We start from the raw sequence: 27,668 nt of genomic DNA on the forward strand, positions 1-27,668 counted from the left end.
TCATCAATGAAAGAGGAAAATGTTGTCATGCAATTATTTAAAGTTTTCTTAAGCTTTGGGAAATGCAGCAATGCAGGTCACTAAAAGTAAATCTGATTATTTTCAAAACAACTTTCTGTTCTATACAAAGTTTCTTGCTTATTTATTGTTTAACCTAATTTATTTACAGACTATAATCCCTCTCAATTTATTTAAGAGTTTTATATAAGGAATGCTTAAAGTTTAAAAGGATATGTCTGATTTATCTGTGCTTTAAATCACACAATAACTACGGTAAGTATAAATGTTCAGGTTGTTTTCTGATGAGATTCAGATGGTGTGGATGTCTAAATAAATAGAATCGAGCTGCAAAAATGAGACCTGTGCAGTTTTATGAGGTCCCTGATGGCTGCAGAGGAAAAGATGAAACATGCTGATAAAAGTTAAACTGAGCACATGAAGTTATACGTCTCTCATAGGAGAAGATTTTAAAGATTAACTACATTTTAGTGTGTTTTGAGGCGCTGGGAGTATTTTACTTAAAAGGAAACAAAGAAGCAACTAAAAACATTATGTGCATTTAACATTTCCTCAATTATTGAAACAAAAAATTCTCTTTCAGACCTGACTAGTGGGCACCAAACTGCCATTCTGGGACAGTCATAAGGTTTAAATTTTTATTACATAAAGATATAATTTGAATAACTGAAGAATATCTTTAAGTATCACAGAAATACATAAACTTGATCCCCCAACTGTTTTTTCTGCTATTTTTTTTATTAGAAAATGGGAAGTAACTATGCTTCCTGAAAAATAAAACATATGTGATCAATGTAAATAATGCTTCAGTAGACAGCAGGAAATAAGTGGCGTTTAACGGCAAACCAAAAATATTAATCACTCTATAATGGTTTGTAGCCTAAATGCAAATTAGGTACAAATTAATCTGAGTTTTTCCATTTCTCATTTAGATAGTAGAAGAGGTTTTACACAGGATACTTTGCATTTGTTTCTTTCTGGAAAATCCCCCATAAACTTAAACATGTCTCAATCTACACCTGAAGTAAACCCAAACATTACTGTAAGTAAAGCATGAGGTGTTTCAACACATTCTGTTTAAAAAACTAGATCAAACTTCTGCATTCAGTGTGTTTGGAGGTTAGATTGGAGGCTATGGCACAAACACAAACTGATATTGGCTGGTTATAACAAAAGATAAAATCATGGATAAAAAAATACATACATAAATGTTTATTTTTTTTTTTCCATTAGGCTCTCAGGTCCTTGAACCCATTCCTAAATCTAGGAAACCAACCCCTTATTAAATTCTGCTTAGCTTTCTATTTTAAGTAACATTTAAACTACTATTGCAAAAAAAAAAAGAAAAAAAAAATAGAATATCAATTTATAGAAAACCTAGATTTCTATTAGGATGATGGACCAAGCATCACGTTTAGCCATGCAGACTGTTAATGTGTAACTGATGGTCCAGGGAGGGCCCTGGCCCCCACAGTGGGAGGTGCACTGAGGGAATTTAATGCCAAGGCAAAACAAAGCTTTGCTCTTGCTGAAACGTAGGTAGAAGCTTTTAGAGGTGGGAATCTGGTGGCAATACTTTAACAACCATCATTTTGGGCAGATAAACTTCTGTCAAGGTCTGGAGAACACCGGCTGTGTGACGGCTGTCTCTGCCAGCCAGGTAGGTACATGGGACAATTATGGAGGGAATTTATATAATTGTATTAAGTGTCAATTGTCTGAAATTTATATATATATATATATATATATATATATATATATATATATATATATATATAGATATATATATATATCTTAAAGGGATAGCTATTGTGCGCAAAATAAGAATGTTTTATTTTCACGTGAATCGGGCGTCCAAATATTTATCCTAAAAAATAATTATTAATATGACCTAAAGTACTCGCTATGCAGGCATGTCGGTAATGAATTCAAAATATATGAACGTAAAAACAAAGTAATTATCAAACATAAAGGCTATTCAATAACTTAAAAATATTTTGGTATTGAAAATGACGGGACAGACCTTGTGAAATTTAGGGGCCACAGTTCATTTAAATGTCTCAATGCCATTTGTATCGAGTTGTGAGATTTAGGAAAAACATTTTTATGCGTTTTAAATGTAAAAAAAATTTGTAAAATTGTAATATTGATAATGATACGAACAAACAAGCATATAAGAAAGAGGAGAGTCAGAAACGACAGGCCGTCTTTGAGGTGAAATCTCACCAGGTGATGAACACACCTGATAAAGACTTTAATCTCAGGCACGTGCAGGGTTGAGCGCAATCAGTGACGATGACACTCAGCTGCGCGTGAAGCGGTGGTTTGCAAATCCGTTTTTTTTATTTTTATTTTTTTATTCACCCGTTCTTTATAAATTATAATCTCTAGCAATTAAAAAAATATATATTTTTCATATTTTACAGTGACCTCCAATGTGAGCGACCAGGCCGTGAAGGAAATATAAGGAGGACATAGGCTAATCTCCTTCCATTCTTATCGAGGCTGGGACGTCGCTGAGGCGGACACCATGTCAGAGGGGAAAACGCTCACTGCGGAGGCAATTTTCTCTCAGCTGCAGCAGGAGCAAGCCTTTTACGACACAGTAGGTGTTTTCAATATCAAATTAACTTTTCCTCCACTATATATTAGGAGAGAGCGAGACAGGCCGATAGTTGTAAAAACAAGGACGAACTCTCACAAGCAGGACTAGTGCTCCTGAAAAAATATTTATTTGGCTGTTTGCATAACAAAAAAAATTTTTTTTAAAGGAGGAAACGAAAAACTAACAAATACATGTTGAGTTTACATGCTGAAAGTAATTTTGGCTCTTAAACATTTCAAAACCTGTAACAAATCATTGGAAAATGAAAACCATTTCCACAAATAAAAGCAATAATCTATTAATTTGATTTTTGTTTATGAATGACTAAATTAAACCACAAAAAAACACCTAGCCATATACTAAATTTCCCAAACAGTTCTTATTTAAAAACTTAACTTGTTCAGTTAGCCATGTTTACTCTCAACTCCTTTGTTACTGAAAATAATACATTAACATTAACTGACCTGATTTCTCCATCTTTGGAAATATTTGGTATATTGCTTTGTAATACACAAGAAAACAAACCAACTTATTAACAACATATTGTCATGCACTGGGCCTTTCAGTTTTTTTTTTTTATTAATTTAATTAGTCAAACTTAGATTAATTTTATCTTTAAAACAATGATTTATCCCAATCGGTTATATGCTACAAAGCTCACCACACAAACATTTTCAGCTAATATCTTAATAATCCAGCAGACATGTACAATATCTGCACTTTTACCTAAATGAGATAACATGAATTCTTAAATGACTTAATTCTAAATATTTTTTTTATGGAAATTCAAAGCCTACAAAGTCAAATGGATTAATATTTCAACAAATTTTTTTATGATAATAATGATAACTGAACTTTATTGATCTCACATTGGCGAAATTTTCCTCTGCATTTAACCCATCCCCTTGGGGAGCAGTGGGCTGTCCTTGTGCGGCGCTCAGGGAGCAGTGTGTGGTTAAGGGTCTTTGCTCAGAGACATAAGAGTGCTGGCTGTGGGGATCAAACAGAGTACTTGTAACCTTCTCAGGGCACAAGCGGACTGCTCTTAACATTCTGTGCCTTCAAGTGTGTATTTAGTTTAGTGTTGTTTTTAATTATCTTATTGTAAACAGTTTTTAAAAAGTATTATTTATCAAGAAAGCCAGTAAATCTATATGCCAATTGCTTATTTACTATGGTTTCATTTCCTAAGAGTCTTGTTTTTTATTTTTCTAAACTATATGTATAAAAAAAGGAGTGCAATACGAGTAATACATTGCATTTAGTAAGGGTACAGAAACTGAAACAACCACAAAATAAAGTAAACATGGCAAATTCAGCTTCTTTTCTGAAATTCAAATTTTCTAATCACTGGGTAAAAATGGCTTGAATAAGTTGCTTATCTGTACTTTGACTATTAAAGATATTATGAAGTATGTTTACTTGTCACCAACAGGGTTCTTCAGGAGCTGATGATATCTTTGAAGAAGACTCCTACTCTCCATCCTCCCTCTCCTCATCCTCCTTGTCCTCTGTCCCTCCAGTTTCCTCCCAGCAGGTGAAGATCCTGTGCACCTCCTGTGGTCAGGAAATTGTGGACAGATACCTTCTCAAGGTCCGAATCATTCCTCTACTGCTGTAGATAATGATGATGCTGGTAATTGTGGCAGTCTTACAAAAAAAAAGTGTTTAACTACAGTGTTAAGGAATATAAACAAATTCTAATACTTTTAAATGTAGTCTCTTATCTTTTAGAAGTGAATTGCATTGCTTCTTTTTAATCCAAAATGCCTCCAATGTCCCCTCTGTACAGGTGAACAACTTGTGCTGGCATGTGCGCTGTCTAGCATGCAGTGTATGTCAGACATCACTGGGTCGACATGTGAGCTGTTATGTGAAAGATAAACAAGTCTTTTGCAAGCTTGATTACTTCAGGTATGTTAATATTGTTTGAATATTAAGAAAAAGAAGTTTAAACTTATTTGGTTGATCTATAGGGAGCAATCAAACAAACACAGGAAATGGTCTATTTAGATTAAATATTTTATAGCCTTCTAAAAAATGTCCATTGAATAAAATGTTGGGATCTAATTGTGTTCTTCTATTATTCTATAGCTAAAAGCAATATTATATTTTTTGTTTTCTCTTATTTAGGAGGTATGGCACTCGATGTGCACGTTGTGGCCGCAACATCCATTCTACTGACTGGGTGCGCCGTGCAAAGGGAAGCACCTTCCACTTGCCATGTTTCTCCTGCTCCTCTTGCAAAAGGCAGCTATCTACTGGAGAGGAATGTGGACTGCTTGAAAACAGGGTCTATTGTCGAGCTCACTATGACATGATGATGGAGAATCTGAAACGTGCTAAGGAGAATGGTGAGCATGATGGGCTAATGCTTGATTGCAAAGTTAAACACTTTTAGGGCCTAAACCGTCTGCTAAGTATTTTATAATAAGTCATTAAGAGCAACACAGCCTACAAATGAGCATCCATAAACCAGCAAGCATCCTAAGCATTACTAAGGGTTTCTGGAGTTACCTGCTATTTATCATTTGTGCAATGTCTTGATTTGAAGAGCAACCAAGCCAAGATGACCAAGCCAACCAAGATGATCCAAGCATTACTCCCCGACCTGCCAAGAGAGCCAGGACCAGCTTTACTGCTGACCAGTTGCAGGTACTTGGACTTGGTGGTTGTATTTCACTAAGCCCTTTTCTCCATCACCAATCCGACGACAAAGCTTTACTCATCATTAAAGATAAAATATTTATCTTGCACATCTAAAAAAACATAATATATACATATCAAAATATTTTACATTGAGTGGATGGGGTGGCGTGGTAGTGCCCTCTATTAACCAGGCACCACTGCAGAGACCCTTATTTCATTACTGCAGAAATTAAAGGCTCCAGAGAAGCACTTATCTTGTTCATAGCTGACACTGAAGATCATTTTAAAGAAAGACTGATGAAAAGTTTAATAGGTTCTACGAACTACGACAGACTGGCGACCTGTCCAGGGTTTTCTCTGCCTCTCGTTCTTAGACTGCAAGAGATGGTGACCACTATGGAATAAACGGGAGAAGATGGTTGATTCTAACAAGTGTTTACCACTGTAAAACTCTGTCTCTCCATATCTGTAGGTGATGCAAACTCAGTTTGCTAAAGATAATAACCCAGATGCCCAGACACTGCAGAAGCTGGCAGAGAGAACTGGTCTCAGCCGCAGGGTCATTCAGGTAATTTTTATAAAACGTGATTAGAAGTAATGTGATAAGACTTTTATTTTTTTCCCCTTTGTACACACTCATTCTGGGTATATAAGCAGTCATTCCTTTCATTAAACAAGGCAATAAAGATAAAGCAATGGTAAAGTACAATGAGTCATGCTGCTTTATATTAAATACACTTGCAACAAAATTAGTATCATATAAACGTTACACATGTTTTCAAAATACATCGCACTTAGAAGTCATGAAGGTTATGTATGCCTTTTAGTTGGTCCTCATTTTCTTTTGGCCATCAGGCTGACTGTACCACTGGAAGAGAGGAATTCACTAACTTCTGAGTAATTTAAGCTGCTGTTACCGAAAGTGAAATAAGAGATAAATATTGAAATAAACGATTACCCCTCGGGACATGATATGATTGGAAGTGAATTACTGAAAGCTATTTACCTGGAAATCTTTAAGTCTTTATATTTTTAAGCTCTCCCTAGACCAAGGGGTTGTGCCCATAGAGTTGAAAATGGCAAAAATTAACTGTCTATAAAAAAGATTTCTCTACCACTACTTTTAACAATTAAAGATCAATTTCTGTGTTAGCAGCCCTGTCCAAGGTTCTTTTAAAAACTTCTTTGGCAAGTGGAATTCAATATTTAGATAAATTATATTTTATAAGCACATCAGTATGGTTTTAGGAAACCTCTCTACTTATTGATTACGCAGTCATTATAGAATCTCTCCTGAGTCACTTTAGGGCAAAAACAAATCAGATTTGGTCCACATTTCTCTGCAGTGTGGATGTAACCAATGAAATTAATTGTGGCTTCTTAGCTTTTCCATATGGATTTATACTCTACATGCAATAACATTTTTTTTTTTAAAGAAATGCATTTCTTTTATATATTAATACATGCATGCTTTTAAATTAATCTAATTGTGTCTATGGGTGTTGCCACTTACCAAGCGCCTTTTTGCAACTGTCCATCAAATTGGTTTTGTGTGAAATGTGTAACAGTTTTTATGATGCTTATTTGTTGTGAAAATGATTAAAATAAAAACAGGTAACAGGTGTATAATGTATGTTTGTAGGCAGATGATCTTAACCTATTATCTTCACAATCACTGTTTTCAGGTTGTTAATGAGACTGATGTGACCTGGATGATTGCCTCTTTTGTTAAATAACTTTTTTTAATGTATGCAAGAAAAAAAAACATTTAAAAAAATGTTAATCTCCTTGTTTGGGGAGTCACGCTACCTTACAGGTATATGAATCAGATATGCATGTTTCAAAACAAAAATAGAATATTTATACCAACCAAACTCCCTATCAGTATTGAGACGTCATACATGTAATCTACCCATTCTCAGGTCTGGTTTCAGAACTGCCGAGCTCGTCAAAAGAAACACATCAGTCCAATGCAAGGCTCCTCTAACATGGTGACATCATTTGGTCCTGGTCAGCTGACTCCACCCTTGATTGAGGATCTACAGTATACTACCTATCTTTCTCCTGACACGCCCCTTCTCACTACTCTGACTTATATGGATGGTAAGCTATACAAACCCGCATCACTGTACTTAACTCCTGCTGCTAGAATCAGCCAAACAGATATTTCACCCAAATCTCATGATGTATTCATTTGGCTTTAGGAATCCATTTCTGAAATTGACAATATTGTTTCTAAAATTCACATCAGATAATTTTCAAGACCAAAAACAATGAAATTATTTTGTTCACCAATTCCTAAGTTAATCCTGATTAATTCAGATTTCTTTGTTTCATGTTTATCTTTCTCTTAGTTCCACTCCAAGCTCCTGATCAACTTTTGCTTCAGCCGGTCATATCAACTTCCATGATGCAGCTTCCAATCAGCCATGCTTGAGTTCTAGCACATCTCTTGGAAAAAAAAAAAAAAGCTTAAAATGTTTATATAGAACCTGAAATGGAAATGATCTGCTTATTAGTCTTGTCGAATGTATAGGAGGCTATGGATTACTATCCTGTAGGATAAGAGCACTGATCTGCCCGTATTAACTGAGGTGTTGGCATAATAGAAGATAAACTTGTAAAATTGATTAATTTAACTATATGGATCCACATAAGATGTTAAAATATAAATGTTTTCAAGATGAAACTTCTTTCTATATTTATGTTATGAACTTATATTTATTTGTCCAAATGAATGAGATGAGGCACTTTGTTTATGAATATAAAGTTATGTGATTTTCTTTTTGTTAAACACGTAAAAGAGACTGTTCACATTTACATAGGGGAAATTAAGATGTTTTTTTTCTAATGAATTTTTGTGGTAAGTTACTGGACTAGGTCACATAAATTAATAAAACCACCAGAGATTCACATGAATAGAAAAATGTCGTTTTCTCTGTTCACCTCAACAGTAGAGTGTGCAATTCAGTAAAAATACAGACTGCCTTCCTGCTGGTAGGCACAGATAACAGATTTGATATTTCTATGGAATGAAAGGACAATATGAGGACCAATATTTTTGCTTGATTCTATTTCTTTGCTATTAGTGTTGACATCGTTTCAAAAAAGGAAGTATTCTTGGTCTATCCAAGATCATTTACTATTTATTTTATGATATATGGTAAGCTGTTTAGCATCCTTTTTTATCTAGTTTATTTTTTATTTTTTTACGATTAACGTTAAGATTTAAGTAAGATTTGTTCCAAAACTACATTTTTTCCAACAAAAAGCTACTTTTTAAACTTGAGTAGGCCTACTCATAATAAAATTGCTCTTGTATCAGCCTTATTAGGTTTTGAAAAAGAAAGCTATAGGTCTTTAAATACAAGTTTAGAATTATGTCTAGAATAAAGTGTTAGTTTGAACTAGAAATAACTTGATATACTACTAATATTCCAAGATAACATCCTTAAACTTTTAGTGAGGTTATGTAAAATGACAGACTGCCGTTGTGAATGAACATCAACATTGAAACCCGAGAGTCTGAAATTTTTTTTAACATGATCCTACACTGCAGAATGCAGAAGTTTCACAGTAGTAAGTGGTAGTATAGTAGTAAGTTCTTACAGTAGTAACGGGTCACATCATTCAAATGTCATAACTACAAGTATGGGATTTTTAAAAAATATGATTCCATCAGTTAATGCGTACAATTTTTATGCCCAAAAGAAACTGTTTTAAAAAGAAGTTGTCTGCTGCCTGTTTCAAATTTATTCTTACTTTCAAACATGAGCACCTAATAGTCTTGGATTTATTTATTTATTTTTTTTAGATAAAGTCTCATTAAATCACTTCACTGACCTGATTACTACTAGCAAGGTAGCAAAAAGCTCATGGCACAGATATGCAATTGCAAGACAAAAAAATAAAAAATTAAATTATGGAAGTTTTTTTTTTTTTTTTTTTTTTTATCTGTTTGACTTTATGTTACATCAGTATTTTTAATCACCATAAATAGAAATAAAGTAGACTCTTGGGCAGTAAGAGCCTTGGATGTTTTTATTCATGTAATTGCTTGACACAAGTTTCGCATATTTGTTAAATGGGGTTATTCCCTTTTAATCATTTACCTCTAATAGAATCCCTAGTTGCACAGTTGCTCCTAGAAATGACCTAATTAAATTTATTAATTAATTTATATATACAGATATAATCTGTATATCACTGTATCCAAAGTGATATATATTCATAAAATAGGTACTAGACGAGAAAATCCTTAAGCCATCATCCAAAAACAAAATGAGACTACTCACTCACAGTCCTACCATAACACGGCCGTCCAGCTACACTGACGAGCAAGGAATAGGTTCAATATGACCACGGTGTTGGAGGAGCTTGAGAGACAAGCTCAGGAGAAAGAATCTGTTTAAAGTTAAACTATTAGTTGTGCAATTAGAGAGATGAAAGTGCTTTAGGAACGATACCAAAACAGAGGACAGTTTAAAATGTGCTCCAACCCATGCATAGGATATAAAATAAATAAATTAGAAGAGAATGCTTTGCTCTGATATAAAAATAAACTTCTGTCCTACATGCAAAACTGTAAAAACAGTAAGGAAGGAAACAAGCACTGCCCATCATGAGGCTTGAACACATCATCCTCATGATGAAGCATGCTGATATAGTGCTGCGTTCCGATGCTTTCTGTTAATAGACATCTGTAAGAGTTAGGAGATGGTGCCAAGTTCAGGGCAAAACAAAGAAAATCTAGCTGCTGTTAGGAATATCATTATTAATGATGTATGAGTCTTTTTATCCCTAATATTACCTGCCTGTTACATGTCAGAACTAATGTTTTCCCAAGTAGTTTATCTAATTAGGACAGCTCCTCTGTCCAGATATACAATTAGCTACAACTTATGTATATAACAGAGATTTGAGAATGAAATGGGGCATGGACAGAGTGGATCATTCTTAACAGTGAGTACTCTGTTTTATCTGCATCACTGTAATATTTTGATAATGCTGGAGCCTTAAAGGTCTCCTTAAGCTGCAAACTTTCTTTGGCTCTGTGGTGGCATCAGCCATCCTCTATGGAGCTGCATGTTGGAGCAGTGGCTTATCTGTAGCTGAGAAAAAGTGGCTGGATAAGTCGATCAAGAGGACCAGCTCTATGATTGGATGCCCTCTGGACTCAGTGCAGGAGGTGGGAAACAAAAAAGAGCATAATTAAAATAACACCTCTGTTGGATAATGTCTCCAACTCTATGCATGAAGCTGTTGCAGAACTGGAGAGCTCCTTCAGTGACCGACTGCTGCACCCTAAATGCACCAGGGAGCGTTATCACAGATCCTTCCTCCCAGCAGCAGTAAGACTTTATAATCATCACTGTTCCCAACAACCACAATAAGCAGTTTCTATCTTGTGCAAAATGATGGCAGCATGTCATTTAACTGACCATCTCTGGTGTTGCTGCCATTTTTACATATCCACTACTGTAAAAAAGATCTGCAGCTGTACATTGATTATTTATTCTTCAGATTACTGCACAGTATTTGATTGATTTATCTCACAGTGGAGAAATTTACTTTTATATTTTCTTTTATATTAGTAAAAAAAACTACACATTACATTATTTTATTTGTTTATTTTTATTTTTGCAACTTTCGCTTATTCTGTAATTTGTATACCCATTTCAATGTTTACATTTGTGTGACCACTTGAACACTGAAAAAATAAAAATAAAAATCTGCAACCCTTTTTTGCATTTATTTGATCCTATTTAGTTACTTTAACATAATTGTTTTATGTCCTATCCTGCTAACATGAAACAATTGTGTTAAAGTAACTACAAATGATAAAGTAAATACCACTAACGGCTGCATTGTGTTTTCATTGTAGGTTTTGGACAAAAAAAATAAAAAATACTCCAAGTTGTTTAAAAAAAGGAAATCAGCACCCTCTAGTGGATAATGAGTAAAAAAACCATGTAAGGAATTCACATCATGAACAAACAAATGCTCTCGAATAACTTTTTCTTAGGCAGATTATCTTTGCTTCATAAATATGTATACTATCGTTTACTATGCTTCTATTTTTTTTTCTCGGTTAAATGAATTTTCTTTATACTGATAAAGAAATTACGTAATCTTATACCTTTATTTTGAAAACGGTCGAGACGTTTAACCGGAAGTGGGGTTTAGCATTTTGGCACGCGCAGCTCACTAAGGAAAAGCTTCGGCGTTTATCAGCGGCAGGGAACTGTAAACACTAGCCTCCCAGGCTACTTCTCTATCAGTCTTATATGGACGGAAATATAAGGTAAACCTCGTTTTAAATATTCCTGCCTCTGTTGCTGTGGATTTTCTGCACTGTAAACCAATAAACAAACGTTATTTTTGCAAAGGTTAGCTAACATTTTACCCAGTCTGTGGTTTGTGTCCTAATCTACACCTAAAGCGCTAACAGCTACATATGTGTGAGAACTTTGAAGCTCGTAAAGGTCTTATTCACATCACACTAACCCATGTTTCTGTAATAAGTTATATTTTGTTCAAAGACGGTATGTACCTGGGGAGTGCTCACAGTGCTAGCTCTCTAGCCTCTCCCAGATACTCACTGGGGAAGTTAACGTCGCTTATTATAGTCTTTAAAATGGATATTTTCTTAGTCTACTAATGGGTTTCTATCTTTTACTGAATATATTCAATATTTTAATACACTAAAATGTTTATTTTATTATTAGCCTCCTTCTTGGCCATTTAAAAAGCCACCAGTTGGCCTTTGTTAGCTTAGCTACTTGTTTATCAGTAAAAAAATGTAGAATAACTTATTATTGAGTATTGTAGAAGTAAATGGCTTTTGTTGGCTTATTTGTCTGGAGCCATAAAGTTTGTGTCATGTGTTTCAAATGGGATATAGTCACTACCAAACTTCGTTTAATAGACCTAGGAGAGGTAATATTACAACAATCATAAGTATTAAACATACATAAAGGGTGCAGTTTATACATTAGTTACGCTTAAAAGTAGAGAAACAAGTTTGCACTTATACACAATTTTAGAAATGTTCCCCAAAAAGTTCACATGCACTGTAATACAGAACTGTAATAATTACTGACTTATGTCTATCCATTCATTAATTCAGAAGGATATGTTTTCTTTAGGTTTTATGGAAAAACAGTATGAAACTAGTCAAATGTTTTGAAAATTACCAAGTTTACTGGAAAGAGAGCAAACTAGCCAATATCAGATTGAAAAGCTTTACATGCTACCAAGTGTTAGAAGTGACCAGAGCGTCTTTTAGAGCACCCCATTAATTGATACCAGAGGTTTTTTTGTATTATATTGCATAAAATGATGTTTACAATACAATATTAGATCCACACTTTAATACCAAAAGTATTTACTCACCTCGCCTTGAATCTGAACATATGCAACACCCTGTCGTCAATCCATTGGGGGAGCTATGACTTGGTCCACCCTTTGCAGTTGCATGGCTTCAACTCCTCTGGGAATGCTGTTTACAATTTTTATCAGTGTCTTTATTGAAGCTTTCTGAAAATTCTTCCAGAAGGATATTTGGGAGGTTATATACTGAAGCTGAATGAGAAGGCCTGGATCTATTGGGCTCTGCAGGACGATCAAGCTCTTCCACACCAAATGTTTTCATCCATGTCTTAATGGATCTTGCTTTGGTTTACTCTTGTGTTGGAAGACAAACAATCTCCAAACTATTCGGAAAAAAAGTTGTTAGCGTGGAATTGTCAAAAATATCCGGGTATGCTGAAGGATTCAGGGTTCCTTCACTAGAACTAAGGGGCCAGACCTGGTTTATGTGAAACAATCCAAAAACACATTTCCCTTTCCACTTTGCACAGGAAGTACTGTTTGCCTGCACTGTAAACACAATCTAGAAACTAGTAAAACATTTCTTAAATTAAGTGTATTTACCCTTAATTTGAGTAGGTAAATGCTATGATTTGCCAATGGAATGAGTATTTTTACTCTTAAAATAAGAAAATTAGATAATATGCACTTGAAATAAGACCGTGCAATTGTGTTTTCTTATTTTAAATGTAAATTGGCTTGTTCTATTGGCAAAGTGTCTCACTTACCTCCTTAATTCAAGAAAAATATACACTTATGTTAAGAAAAAAATTACTTATCTAGATTTAGACTTTTTCCAGTGTGGCATTTACCAAACCCAGGCTCATCCATCAGATTTCCTGACAGAGAAGCACAATTCCTCACTCCAGAGTCCATATAGGCAGCATGCACCACAGCAGTGCACCCTGCATTGCGCCCAGTGATTTTTAGAAACTAATTTGAAGGTCACACATTGTCTTAATGACTGCAGGGATTGACTGCAGAACGTTTGTGGCCTCTGGGCCACAGCACCCCCACCCACCCCGCACGTTCGTTTACAATTTCATGTCTTACCTTCAGTTTTCGCAATTGCTTCTACTTTGTGTGATACCACTGACAGCTGAATATTAAGGATAAAGTAAATTTCACGACTGGGTTTGTTAAACAGGGGGCATCGTATTGCAGTAGCAAGCTAGAATTCACTGCACATTCCTGAAAGAGACTGTCAAATGTTTGCAGAAATAGTCTGCATGGTTAGGTACTTGATTTTTAAACACCTGCAGCCATGGAAGTTTTTGAAACACCTGATTCCAATTATTTGGATGGGTGAGCAAATATTTTGATGATAAATTCTACTTGATAGCTTATTTGTTGCCGATGTTTGATCTTAGTCATAAAACAAAGTTAAAAAATAACATATTACTTTAAAGAAAATTTGTGCAGAAAGTTTAAGATTGATCTAAACAAGGTTTAAAAATGTAAAAAATTGAGATTTGTTGTGATTTGTTATATTGTCTTCACAGGGTGACCTGAACCAGATATTGTTCTTCAGTGCATGGACACAAAGCCAATGCGAAGGTAGGTATAACATCACAGTAGTACTTTGCTCTTTCTGAAAACACTCAGAGCTCTGAGGGCCGTTCAACCATAGTAGTGGAAAACGGTGAAGTGCCACAATCTCCTATATGGTTCCAATGTCGTCCCAACAACAATCTTAACAGCTCTTTCAGACATGAATTCAACATATCAATGATCTATGGGATAACTGGATGAAAATACTGTGTGATGAGAGGAAAAACAAAAATGTCTCCACGTTGATTCAGCTACAAGATGGATAAACAGCAAGGCTTAGTTTTTCATGACAAAACTCTAATTGAATTTAGTTAAAATTGAGATTCTCCACTGAAAGTCTGCAGCTTAGCTATTAGTGGTTTGTGTTGATCTGACCTCTTCTCTGTTTCTCTATCCTTGTCATTTAAACCTCTGGTCATTTTCTCCCTCCTTGGGTTAATGACTGTTAAGGTTTAACAATACTGAAATAAATTATTGCTGAAATTAGGTGCCATGCATCAAGGATCTGTCCATGTGATATATTTAATGTGACTAGTTGTTTGTTTTAGCATCAAAAGATTTTTAAAGTGATAAGCTGAGAAAGATATTCAGAAACTATGAGTGCCTATTTTCCTCCAGCAGCTGTTTGGCAACTCAATTCAGGACTATTTATCTAGGTCAGAGGTCTACAACCTGTGGCTCTTTGGACCTTTTACAATGGCTATTAATAGTGGCTAAAAACGATAATGAGTTGAATAATTGTTTGTTGTTTTTTATGGTAGATTTTCACTACAGAATGACATTAAAGAATCAAAAATATGGATTTTAGATCTATATTTCTTGTCAGTGTGGAAACTTTTACTTTTTTTTTTTATAAAATTTTTTACATAATCCAAGCCACTTTATGAAACTTTTATGTTTTGTCCTTATTTTAAAAACAGCAAATAAACAGTTTGATTTTCAAATGGCCAATATATTATTTTTGTAGATATTTAACAAAAATATAAAGTTTTAGTTAAAGGCCATCTAACATTCGTTGCTCAGTCTGAGTGACCTTTATATAGCTGGGATCGGGGTAAAATGGCTCTTCAGCTTAGACAGGTTGCAGACCCCTGAGCTAGGTCTATCTTTACTATGAACCCAGTGAAAAAGAACACTCTGTTTATTAATTTTGTTTCACACCATATAGTTAAGTCATCAATCACCAAAATAATGCTCAGCTCATGTTAATGTTTTGCGGCCCTAATGACTTGACTGAAGAATAAAGAAGAAACGGAATGTGGCCACACACACCCACATTCTATAAATAAAACTGCTGCCTTCACAATGGCTGAAAGCACCAAACCCTCTGTCTAAAACTAAAGAAAAGGAACATGTTGCATTAGCATGTATACATCGGTTCATGGGGTTGATGAATGAATGAGAGGGGGAGCTGATGTTGAATATCAGTATCATCTGATTAAAGTTGTTTCTGAACATTGATAAGTTGTTGCTGCAGATAAATTTTATTCAGGACAAATAGGTCAAAAGTACAGGTCTTAAGCTATTAATTTCTACTTGTGAAATATTTAGCAAGAAGGTGGAAACATGGTGATGTTAAGCCAACTCGACCCATACCATTGCCTAAACTATGTGTTTTCAAGTGAAGGTGTTGTAATATTTTACTGAATCCTAAATGTGTGAATACTAAATAACTTGGGCTATGTTCACACCGCAGCCTGAAGTGACCCAAATCTGATTTTTTTTTGGCCCATATGTGACCTGTAGCTGATCTTTTCATGGCAGTCTGAACAAAACAGATTCGATTTTTTTTCCAGTGCGACCTAGGCCACTTGGCTATGGGGTCCTGAATCCGATACGAATCTGATCTTTTCAAATGCGACCTCTGTCTGAATGGCCAGGTGGCATTCATCTGACCTGAACGCCATTAATACCCGGCAAAGGTCACTATTCTGAGTCCTGCGGCAAGAAATACAACAATCATGGCAGACGATGACGCGGAGAGCAGTATTTATGTTTAACCATCTTGAAAAGATTGTGTTATTATGGTTGGGAAAGATCGCTAGATGCGCTCCGGCACTACCGCCCATGTTTACTTCCGTAAACACGGAGCACGCTGGCCGCTACTGCACATGCCGGACAGTTGCGTTGTATGACTGCAGTTCACACAGGAGATCATATAGAAGTTGCATATATTTGGAAATGAGAATGGCAACTAAAAGAAAAATCGGATTTCACAAAAAAATCAGAATTGAGCATCAAGGCCTGCAATGTGAACATAGCCTTAGAGGCGCACGTCAATGATGTGACCCATAATGTTCCAACACTTGTAACATGCAAACTCAAACCCTTATACTCGTATACTCAGAACACTTATAATTATCAGTACAGAATAAAAAGAAGTCCTGAAAAGGCCGAAGTAGCCAAACCATTAAAGGTGTTTAGGCATCACTAGGTGGACAGCTGTTTTATAAAGCTAGTCATGGCAGCAAGTGGTTCCCTTATAGCACAGGTGTCAAAGTCGTTCCAGAAAGGGCCATGTGGCTACTGGTTTTCTTTCCACCCAAGCAATAGCACACCAATCATCTCATCAAGGTGAGTCTAGTCTTAACCTGATGACTTGATGGGATGAATGGAGTCTGGTGTGCTACTGATTGGGTGGAAAGAAAACCAGCAGCCACACAGCCCTTTCTGGAACGACTTTGACACCCCTGCCTTATAGCGATATGGGTGCAGTGTTGTGTCGGCCTGCTCAGAGGTGTGGCTGCAAGTTAGCAGGTGAATGCAATCTTAACTGATCAGCAGCACACCTTGACAACCCAAATATTATAAATGAACCTGCCAGTCATTCACTGCTGTCCAAAAGAGCTTTGGGCTGTATAGGTTGTCCAAAAATAAGGGAATTATTCCAAAAATAATGGTAAAAGGGACTTGGAAGAAAATAAGCTACCGGTAAGTTTGCTAGTTGCTCCAGGTGAATTGGGTTCCAAAACCAAATAATGATGGTCGAGTATGATATTTGCTGAAATGGATGTTTAAATGATTTTTGGTTGGTGCTGTGAAAATCTGTCAAGCTCTTCTTCAAAGGGACTGTGTTCTCTGTTTTAAAACGACTGGGGGGGCGGGAACTGGCATCATTTGGTGTGGATACGTTTACACTGACTGCAGCATCTACAGGTCAGCAGCACTACTATATTTGGTTCAGCTGACTTAGAACTAGCTCAGGTCCATGCAGAGGCAATGGACTAGTATCATATGAGTACAGAGGGAGGTTTGTAGTATGAAATGTCCTACTGGTTAGTGTTGTGTTAAAATCTTGATGCATTAAAAGTTTTTCCATTAGTATATAAAGGCTCAGTGTTGTAAAGCTTTGGTTTTGATAAATATGGAAGTTATGTCCCCCTGATTATCATGAAGACCTGCATATTCCATGCAATATGCTAAGCTAAAATGCTACACTACCAAGGCCAGCTATCATCGCTCTTATCCCCTTTCACATGTCCCGGTCATTATCACTTCAGTAGGTTCTTTAACAGTGGTCTAGTTTCTTGTCAGCCCAAAAGCCTTTAAATTTTCATCTAATTAAGGTTTAATTCATGTTGTTTTATTTGTGTTTTTTGTCATCTTCCAAGCTTCCAATCTCTGGGAAAAGATAACTGACTTTTTATATGAGGGTATTTCCCAGCTTTGGATTTTCTTTTGATTTGAATAAGGAACACATTTAAAAAACATAACTTTAATATATAAAGTTGACCATTTATTTGATTCATAGTGCATTTAGTTCAGTGGCTTCTTTTTTTATAAGATAAAATCTAACCTGTTAAAGTCTGTAATTGTGTATAAGCGGTTTGTTTTCTTTCTTGTAAATTTTCCACACACGTTACTTCTGTTACATAATCATGTTCACTTCAATTCTTAAGCTTTGTTACCACAAAGATAAGGAATAAAAGCCTATACTTTCCCTTTAGTTACAAACAAAAATATTTTGGATGCCAAGCTGCATTTTTGTCACGTTTTCCATACTCAAAGTTTTTCTTTTTTTTTTTTTTGCTCTCCTTTTCTAACACAAGGGCCACCAGCGCACGTCAGGACGCCACTGGAATGGACATCACCAGCCGCTGTACCCTGGGGGACCCCAACAAGCTCCCTGAAGGGGTCCCCCAGCCAGCACGCATGCCTTATGTATCAGACAAACACCCACGGCAAACGCTGGAGGTGATTAATCTGTTGAGAAAACACCGGGAGCTGTGCGACGTGGTGCTCGTCGTGGGTGCCAAAAAGATTTATGCCCACCGTGTGATCCTCTCTGCCTGCAGCCCGTATTTTAGGTATGAAAGGACACACTGGCATGTTTTTGTCACATTTAATGTCATTATCTGGGGTGGGTCCTAAGAATCACTCTCAGCAATATTAGAGCTGTGCTTTGATGGTCTCCTCAGGGCGATGTTTACCGGGGAGCTGGCAGAGAGCAGGCAGACCGAAGTGGTTATCCGGGACATTGATGAGAGAGCCATGGAGCTGCTCATTGACTTTGCCTACACCTCACAGGTAATGAGGGGGACGTTTAAGGTACAAAAACAGTTTCAGCAACATTTACACAGTTAGACGCCTAAGACAAAGCTTCAGTTAATGGCAAAGAGGTTAACCTACTTTTGTATTGATCAATTTTAATGGTATACCACCTCTTTGCCAAAATCCTCTGTTTACGCAGGGAGACTTCAAAATGTTTTATTAAAACTCATAACAATCTGGCTTCTTAAGGGTCAGTTTCTTTTGTTTATTATAAATTGATGTTTAAAAAAGCCCCACTTATTAGTAAAACCTGCTTCCTAAGTATTAAGATCTTAAAAATGAGGGTGTTATGGCTCTACAGGCACAATATGTGTGCCTGGGAAAACCCTACCCAGTGTTGGCTTGATTGGAAAGGGGAAAAGCAATCTAGGTGTATCAGAAGTGTCATTTTCTGTGGCCTTCTAGGTGACGGTGGAGGAAGGGAACGTTCAGACGCTGCTTCCTGCTGCCTGCCTTCTCCAGCTGGCTGAGATCCAGGAGGCCTGCTGTGAGTTCCTGAAGAGGCAGCTGGATCCATCCAACTGTCTGGGCATCAGGGCCTTCGCCGACACTCACTCCTGTCGAGAACTGCTGCGAATCGCAGACAAGTTCACACAGCACAATTTTCAAGAGGTGAAAAACAGAATACCGCAGTCTGGGGAAAAAAAGGATTTTTAACTTTTGGATGTTTCACTCCTTCAATTGCATTTATAGGGCACAGGGTGTTACTTTAGTGATTTAGAGTTTTCCATCATGCCATAAAGGCATCACTCCTTGTACTTTAGGACTAGCTCAGGGGTGCTTTAAAGGTTAGGCTTTTAATATCTAATGAATCTCAAAGATAAGAATGTGCAGAAATATGTTCTCTCCTTTTAAATTTTACCATTTCAAGATGGAATCTGTGATATCTAGCTGATCTGTGAAATAAGTTTAACCAGATTTCCTAGCATTATTTAGTGAAGAACATCTCCCTAAAAATAAGCTTTGAAACTTGAGCAACATTCCAGCATTCTTCAAGAATGCAGGATTTCTAACCCCAATGTTAAATGGTGATTTAGTTTTCAGCCAACGTAAATGCAGTGATTCTTTGTGAGACCAGTTTTATTTATTTTTTTTAGGTTAAAAATAAGTGATAGTACAAACGAATAGTGTTTGATTAGTGTGTAGAAAAGAAAAAAATAGAGAAAACTGTTTACTCAAGTATCTGTGTTCTGGTAATTTAGTAACGATACCTAAACAGTTTTATGTCCTTTAAAATCTGACATACAGCTGCCAATATTGTTTGGAGTTGCACAGTAACTGGGTAATGTTGGTCTGACATGGTGACATTAAGTATATTTCAACTCCTAAAAGATTTTAGTAATTTCAGACCTTCCTACTAAAGATCACTAATAACTGAGGCTTGAATTCTCCTCTGTGTAATCGTAGGTAATGGAAAGTGAGGAGTTCATGTTGCTTCCTGCCAACCAGCTGATTGACATCATCTCCAGTGATGAGCTTAATGTGCGGAGTGAGGAGCAGGTGTTTAACGCTGTAATGGCGTGGGTGAAATACAGCATCCAGGAACGCAGACCTCAGCTACCACAGGTTTGTTAGAGGGCAGGAAGTATTGTTACTATTGCAAGGTGTACAATTCCTTAGTCCTTCTGATTGTAAAGTACATTTGTGGATCTTCTGGATCCACAAATGTACTTTGAGATATGAAACTTGTTTTATTGAAATGCTTTTACTTTTATCTGGTTTGTTGTTTTTGAGTTAAGCAATTTTTTTTTTTTTTTTTTTTTTTAGTCCTAATAAGTTTCATAATCTCCTTATCAAAGTTCCTGAGATTCTTGCTGCTCTGACCCTTGTTCTCTGCAGGTCCTGCAGCATGTACGTCTGCCATTACTAAGCCCAAAGTTTTTGGTGGGAACCGTGGGATCAGATCCTCTCATCAAAAGTGACGAAGAGTGCAGGTGAGTGGTTGCTTAGCGGTAGCTTTTTTGTAAAATCTTTCTAAAGCCCTTTATTTCTCCACCCTCTTTCATGAAGCAGTTCCAGAACTGCTTTAGTGACAGACTGCAGCCCCCTAAGTTGATAGAGGAGCAATATCACAGATCCTTCATATAAGCTGCTAATCTTTGTAATCTCCTCTACACCCAACAGGCTCAATGTTTCTATGCCTGTACACTGGAAAAATTATCTAGAAATAAGTAAAAATGCCTTATATTAAGTGTATTTAGCCTTAATTTGAGTAGGTATATGCGATAGTTTGCCAATTGGATGAGTATTTTCACTCCTACAATAAGACAATTGGATAATATGTACTTTAAATAAGACAATGCAATTGTTACTTATTTTAAATGTAAATTGTCTTGTTCCAATGGCAAAATGTCAAATTTTCCTCCTCAATTCAGGAAAAAATGCACTTGTGTAGATTTACATCTTTTGCAGTGTGATATGCAGTTTTTTTTAATTTTTTTTTGTACAAATAAATTGGCTGAAACATTTGGTCTGAGTATGGTATTTTTAGTAACTGGAAAGGGTTTCTCAAATGTATTTCGTTTGCCTTTGAGGTGCAATTTACAAACCTTTAGGTTTGTGTATTTATATATATATGCTTGTGCAGCTCACGCAACAGAAATTCCTCACTGTAAAACAAAAAGAATGTTTCTATTGTAAAATATACAGAAAGATAACAGAAGTTCTCCACCCTTGCAGGGACCTGGTTGATGAGGCCAAAAATTACCTTTTGCTCCCACAAGAGAGGCCGCTAATGCAAGGCCCCAGAACACGCCCTAGAAAACCTATTCGGTGTGGAGAGGTTCTTTTTGCAGGTCAGTGACTTCAGCCACTCGGCTAAATATAGTTTACCTCTGGCAGTATGTCATATGTTATTGTTTTCGTCTCATCTTGTTTTGCAGTTGGTGGCTGGTGCAGTGGAGATGCAATTTCCAGCGTGGAGCGCTACGATCCACAGACTAACGAGTGGCGCATGGTGGCGTCGATGAGTAAACGGCGATGTGGAGTCGGGGTCAGTGTACTCGATGACTTGTTGTATGCTGTGGGTGGTCATGATGGCTCTTCATATCTCAACTCTGTAGAAAGGTGACTGCAACCAGCTTATCTTTTTACAAATTGACGAAAAAGAAAAAATCCCACATTTGCAAAGTGATCAAATTGTCTTCAAAACAAATTTCTATCTACACACATTTCCTGCAGATATGATCCTAAAACCAACCAATGGAGCAGCGACGTGGCTCCAACCAGCACTTGTCGAACCAGTGTGGGTGTTGCCGTGCTCGGTGGATTTTTGTATGCAGTAGGAGGACAAGATGGAGTGTCATGTCTCAACATTGTTGAAAGGTAGCATTTGGTTTCTTTGTTTGTTTTTTTTCCACACTTACCCCAAAAGCCCACATCCTCCATGACTGACCCGCTGCACTTTAGACCTGTGCAAAGCAAAGCCTACAGCCTCCCCTGTTCCTCCTGTCCTGCTCCGCTCAGACTTCCTCGGGGCTCGAGCAGAGCATGCACGATATTATTAAATTCATAGGAGTAAAACATGCGGTAATGAACCTAATATGAAATATAAAAAAGATTCCCATCAGCTTCCAGCATATTTCTTTTTGTTGTGGATTATTGTAACAGGGATAACACAGATCATTCATGGTTTGTATGAACTATGTTTGTTCTCTACTTCCAAACTCGGCGTCTCTTCATACATCCCTGCGATAAGAAGTTTCTTTTAAAGTTGTGAGATGCGCTCAGTTTTTTTGACTCTATTTGATAAAACTTTTAAACCTCTCTGTATGAAATATTTTGATTGAGATGAGGAATCTGCTTCCTGGTGTGTTGAAGTACCAATAAATTTAATCCAATCATTTAATTAAAAAGCCTTCGTTTTTGGGAATATATGAGAATTATGGTGTAATTTGTAGTTACCGATCTATCTTTACTATATCTTTATTTGACAAATTGGATCTTCTCGTCGTTTTTTTTTCCTGTTTGGTGCGATAGCAGTGGGGATCATGACCTGGCCTGAGCGGAGCAAATATAGCTCTGCTCCGTATTTTGACGGTGGAAGATGGGGAAGACATATTGGGGATGTAATGGTGGATGTGGAACAGTTCTCATTTATTAAAATGACAGACAAGTACTCCATACAACATATGTGAGCGGGGCAGTGTATGTGGAATCTGGGGGTTACACTTTATAAAATATGTAATCTTGCCCAGGTGTCCAATTTCCGGCCTGTAAGGAAATGTATATGTGTAATGAAAACTTAAAAGAAAAGGAGATTTTTGCTGTTACTGAAACTTATTTTATCTGTAATTAACTGTTTTCTTACATAACTTTTTTGAGGTATGATCCAAAGGAAAATAAGTGGACTCGTGTTGCCTCAATGAGCACCAGGCGACTTGGTGTAGCTGTTGCTGTGCTGGGAGGATTTCTTTATGCCGTCGGAGGATCTGATGGGACTTCTCCTCTAAATACAGGTGCTTTATCTTGTAGGGGCAATAAGTTGATTGACAGTTTATTGAATGTAACTTTTAATTTGTCATGTTAATCAATAATTTTCTTTTTTTGTCAATCTTTTATCAGTGGAGCGCTATAACCCCCAAGAAAACCGCTGGCACACGGTTTCTCCAATGGGAACCAGAAGAAAACACCTTGGATGCGCGGTCTACCAAGACATGATTTACTCTGTCGGAGGGAGAGACGACACTACGGAGCTGAGCAGTGCAGAGCGATACAACCCCAGGACCAACCAGTGGTCACCTGTTGTAGCCATGACGTCCAGACGTAGTGGGGTGTGAATCTGAACATTTGTTCGTTTAGTCAAAATGCCTTTGTTTGGTCTTTTTGTTTTTTGCCGCCACACTAATCTGTTGTGTCTCTGTAGGTGGGCTTGGCTGTAGTGAACGGTCAGCTGATGGCAGTAGGTGGCTTTGATGGGACAACATATTTAAAAACGATAGAAGTATATGACCCAGATGCTAACACATGGAGGTAAAGCATTTTATGACTTTTTGATTGCGTTTTTTAATTACTAAGCAAATCATAAATCCGTATTTAAAAAAACAAAAACAAATCACTCTTTATCTAGGTATTCAGTTTGCATCTCATCAAAATTATGTTTTAGTTGGGTTCTAAGTGAATCAGCAACTGGTAATGAGTTTATGTGGGATTATTTTGTAGACAGAATGACCCTGTTGGGTTTGTGTTATATCAAAGGAAGACATGGATGTTCTGTAAAACAGATCAACATTTGAAGTGTAGCTTTTTGCCCTACCAAGTATCCGACTAAAGTTAGAGTTTGGCCTCAGGTGTTTTACACCATAAAGAACATGGTGGCTGTACTATGCATTAAAATCATTAAGCAATGTTCTTAAGCTGGAAGTCAGTTGATGTTTCACAAATTGACCCATAGCATTGTATTTTTTAAACTAGTCCACTTTCCAAGCTCTGAACAGCATCTTCACAGCAAGGCACTGCCACCATGTACCACTTTAGGGATGTGTTTATAACATTACTAATTATGTTTAAAGTTACTTCTGCAAAGCATAGCATTTTTTTTTATTTACCTGTCTTCATTTAAATATCACCCATTTTCTCCAACGTATTTAACATGTTTGTTTTGTTGCTTTCTGTCCTCTCCACTTGTCTGTTTACTTTTCTCCAGGTTGTACGGTGGAATGAACTACCGCCGGTTAGGTGGAGGTGTAGGCGTGATTAAAATGACTCACTGTGAATCTCACATATGGTAGTGGCACCTCCCGTCCACGCCTCCTGTCGCACTCCTTCACTTCTCCTGATGTCTTGATGGATATTTGACTCTTGTGCCTCTGAGAGAATGTTACACAGACGGATGAGGACAATAGAGAACAATGGGAGTGGGAGCAAGGAGGAAAAAAATGGGGACAGATTGTGAACTGAAGTTCATCCCTAAACTATACTGAGAAGTCATGACGTTTATACTTGCTGTATTTTCTCTGATCGACCATTCTCATCACTAAGGAGATGCAGCAGGAGAGAAGTTTACAGAACATCATTAGGCTTCCAGTTTAAACGGAGGTGCACTGTGTTTTCATCACCACACCTGACGGTCTGGGATTGAGTTAGCATGTGTGACAGATGGAGCACACAATGAATAATACTGCTACTACTCGGAGGAACACTAGGAGTTGGAGAAAAAAACTTGGCCACCTCAACTCATATTTTTTTTTTTTTTTTTTTACTGAGGAGCCACGAGTCTTCTGAAAACAACAGTTCACACTGACGGCAGTCTTTGCTTCATCTTTCTTTCCTGTGGCTTTGTCCACGTGTCTCAGCTGTGGCTGTTTACCCATTTGGATTTTAAATACAAAATGTCATTTGACTCTACGGTTGGATCTAATTGGCTAGATAGTTTAAATGGGGCCGACTGTTACGTAGAATGTTTTTAGAATTAAGTTAAAACTATATTGAGTGTAATTTTTTGGATGAAAAGAAATCAAAATTGTCAGAATTTCACTGTTATAACTCCACTGTTGAATCTTACAGACAACTGATTAAAACATAGATGTTTTGGCCAACATTGAGTTTGCATCAGTATCTCCTCCACAACTCCTCTGTATCCCAGTTTGGGCTCTAGATGCAAATGTTGGACCAGTTTGAGCTGAACTGTAATAATGAGTAGCCAGCCTTACTGTCAGTCTAAAATGGCTATACCATTCAGTGCTAGGGTCTGTTTTCTAATTTTAAAAAAGTGGATCTTTTTGCCACTGATTAATTTATATTTGATGTAGGACTGAATGAAAACTTTGTTTATGAAGGATTATATCACCTGGTTTATCCATGTGCCAGTTTCTTTTAATTGTTCTGGGTTTTTTTGTGTTGTTTTTTTGGCAAATATGGTTGAACTTAAGTCTAGTTTCAAACCTCACTGAGTTTAGCAATAAGGTAAAATGCACACAGCATAAGAATTCAGCTTAAAATAGAAAATCAATACATCTCATGTAAATTTGGCCCTTTTTCCAGCCTATGTGATCTAGGTGCTATCATAGATGCAGTTTTTACTTTCATGTTCACCATCTTCACTCTTCATTGACATCTGTAATGTTCCCAATCCTATGTCATCTGGCAGTTATCTGCATCAAATTACTTTTAGGTCTGTGCTTGAAACTTCTACTGTAAATGCAGTCTAAAACAGTTTTTTTTCCTGCTGCAAAAGTGACGGATAAAGTAGCACTAATGGTCAGTAATCTGACTACAAGATTTTATGACACAGGCCCATGTTCTGTCCCTTGTTTTCAGGAGAAGGTAGCAGTAGCACACCTTACTGGAGGAATGGTATATTACAGCACAAAGTCGAACCATTACTCGGACCTAAACACTAATCTCAGCTCAGTGTACAGCCAGCATAGATGGTGAAATCAGCTTGGATGTATTTGTTGCTCTAAGATTGTATTTCTGTTTCAGTATTTGTTTCTTAAACTTGATTTATAAAACTTTCTATGGCAACGAGGAGCTATAATAAGTAAAGGTTTAAATAAAACTTGACATTTCAAGCCTTACAGCATTCATTCTATGCCCAGGTGTACTCACCTCTTATTAACCGTATCTAGGATACCCTTTGTGTTAAACTCTCATCTGTTAAATAGAAGACTGAAACTGATACTGGCTTAATTATTTGAAATCATTTTGCAACAAGGACCTAATCTGAATGTATGCATGTGACTATTCAGCATTTTGACTTGTTCAGGGCTTGCCTTTCAATAAGGTGTTCCCTTAACAACAAAAAGAAAAAGTCATTTATGCCTTTTGAATGCCCACTTACATTTTAACTTCTGTATGCTTCCTGGCGACATTGAAAGTGGGCTGTGCAGCATGCAATACGTGTGTATTTGTAGTGATATGCATACTGTGCTGCCAGTTTCTTACACCAAAATGCTGTCTGGATAACAGGTTGGCTCACAAGAAGCTACTGTTAAAAACAACTTAACTGTTTCTGCTTTTGTCCCTGGCAATTAATTTACTGTTCACTTGCTTTATTCTATGATAAATGTTTAACACAGGCTAATAAACTGCTCCATTCTCTCTGTCTGAATTCTTCTCTCACAACTTTTACATTTCTTTAACTTAGAGATATTTTCTTTAACCAATTGCAAACTAATTATTAGTGCAATTGCTTTTCCTTTAGTTAATACTATATCCATGAGTTATTCTGCAAAATCTTAGTCGATGTGAGATACTACAAAGCAGGAGAAATAATTTTATTGGTGTATGTCATATTGATTTGAAAGGTTTTTGGTAACTGGAAACTGTGGCTTACCTGGGTCTGATTATTGAAACTAAAAACCTAACTTGTTCTGGTCTTTTTAGAGAGATTTCAGGAGAGTCAACACCTATAAACCTGGAACAGTAATCATTTTTTTTCCCTGTTGTATTTATTAAAATGCTTACCTATGGAAAAACATTTCTATGTAGTCTAAACCCCCCAAAAACACTGCTAGCCTTGAATCAGACTGAACTCAGAACTAAGGCACGTCTTTTTTACTCTCCTGGTTTTTAATAGAAGAGAATCAATGGAAGTTGAAGCTTTGTGTTAAATGTCTGCTCCTCACAGAAATGTTCTCTCCTGCAAGACATTTGAGTTATTAGTTTTTTTAGAAAACATACTGCAAGTGAAAAAAGATATTTTGATCTTGGAATTTCAACATGGAGATGATCAAAAATCAGTTAAATTTATATCTTGTCCACTTTTACTGGTGAGTGGAGTCATCATGCTATTCTTTGAGGTTTTCCCTTAAAGGTATAGGGGAAGATTCTCCCTAAATTTGGAAAATAACCATCTCTTAAAAAAAAGAATGCACATGCACAACCCTGTACCTGCTCCTGAGAGCGAACACCTATTAAAAGTTGCTGTTTGCATCGCACATTCGAGCTTACTTCCCCAAAGAAGATTTGCAATTATTTTTTT

The 27,668-nt window shown here is 36.6% G+C and overlaps 2 protein-coding genes across 2 annotated transcripts; both read left to right on the forward strand.

Moving 5' to 3' along the window:
- The first annotated feature begins 1,550 nt into the window (after positions 1–1,550).
- Positions 1,551–7,802, forward strand: LOC119774453 (LIM/homeobox protein Lhx8-like). Its single transcript, XM_038271977.1, has 9 exons — positions 1,551–1,678; positions 2,445–2,623; positions 4,059–4,217; positions 4,416–4,537; positions 4,757–4,977; positions 5,178–5,278; positions 5,745–5,840; positions 7,195–7,375; positions 7,627–7,802. Exons 2-9 carry the CDS (start codon positions 2,549–2,551, stop codon positions 7,707–7,709), a joined length of 1,038 nt encoding a protein of 345 aa, XP_038127905.1. The 5' UTR covers positions 1,551–1,678; positions 2,445–2,548; the 3' UTR covers positions 7,710–7,802.
- A 3,647-nt stretch (positions 7,803–11,449) lies between these two features.
- Positions 11,450–26,795, forward strand: klhl20 (kelch-like family member 20). Its single transcript, XM_038271762.1, has 14 exons — positions 11,450–11,576; positions 14,146–14,200; positions 18,244–18,501; positions 18,613–18,721; positions 19,151–19,357; positions 20,153–20,311; positions 20,585–20,679; positions 21,425–21,540; positions 21,628–21,811; positions 21,926–22,069; positions 23,069–23,202; positions 23,309–23,517; positions 23,610–23,716; positions 24,390–26,795. The coding sequence occupies exons 2-14, from the start codon at positions 14,178–14,180 to the stop codon at positions 24,472–24,474; spliced, it is 1,830 nt and encodes a 609-aa protein (XP_038127690.1). The 5' UTR covers positions 11,450–11,576; positions 14,146–14,177; the 3' UTR covers positions 24,475–26,795.
- Positions 26,796–27,668: the final 873 nt, after the last annotated feature.

This window comes from Cyprinodon tularosa, unplaced genomic scaffold, assembly GCF_016077235.1.
Source record: "Cyprinodon tularosa strain WSP-4 unplaced genomic scaffold, ASM1607723v1 ctg12, whole genome shotgun sequence".
NCBI lineage: Eukaryota > Metazoa > Chordata > Actinopteri > Cyprinodontiformes > Cyprinodontidae > Cyprinodon > Cyprinodon tularosa.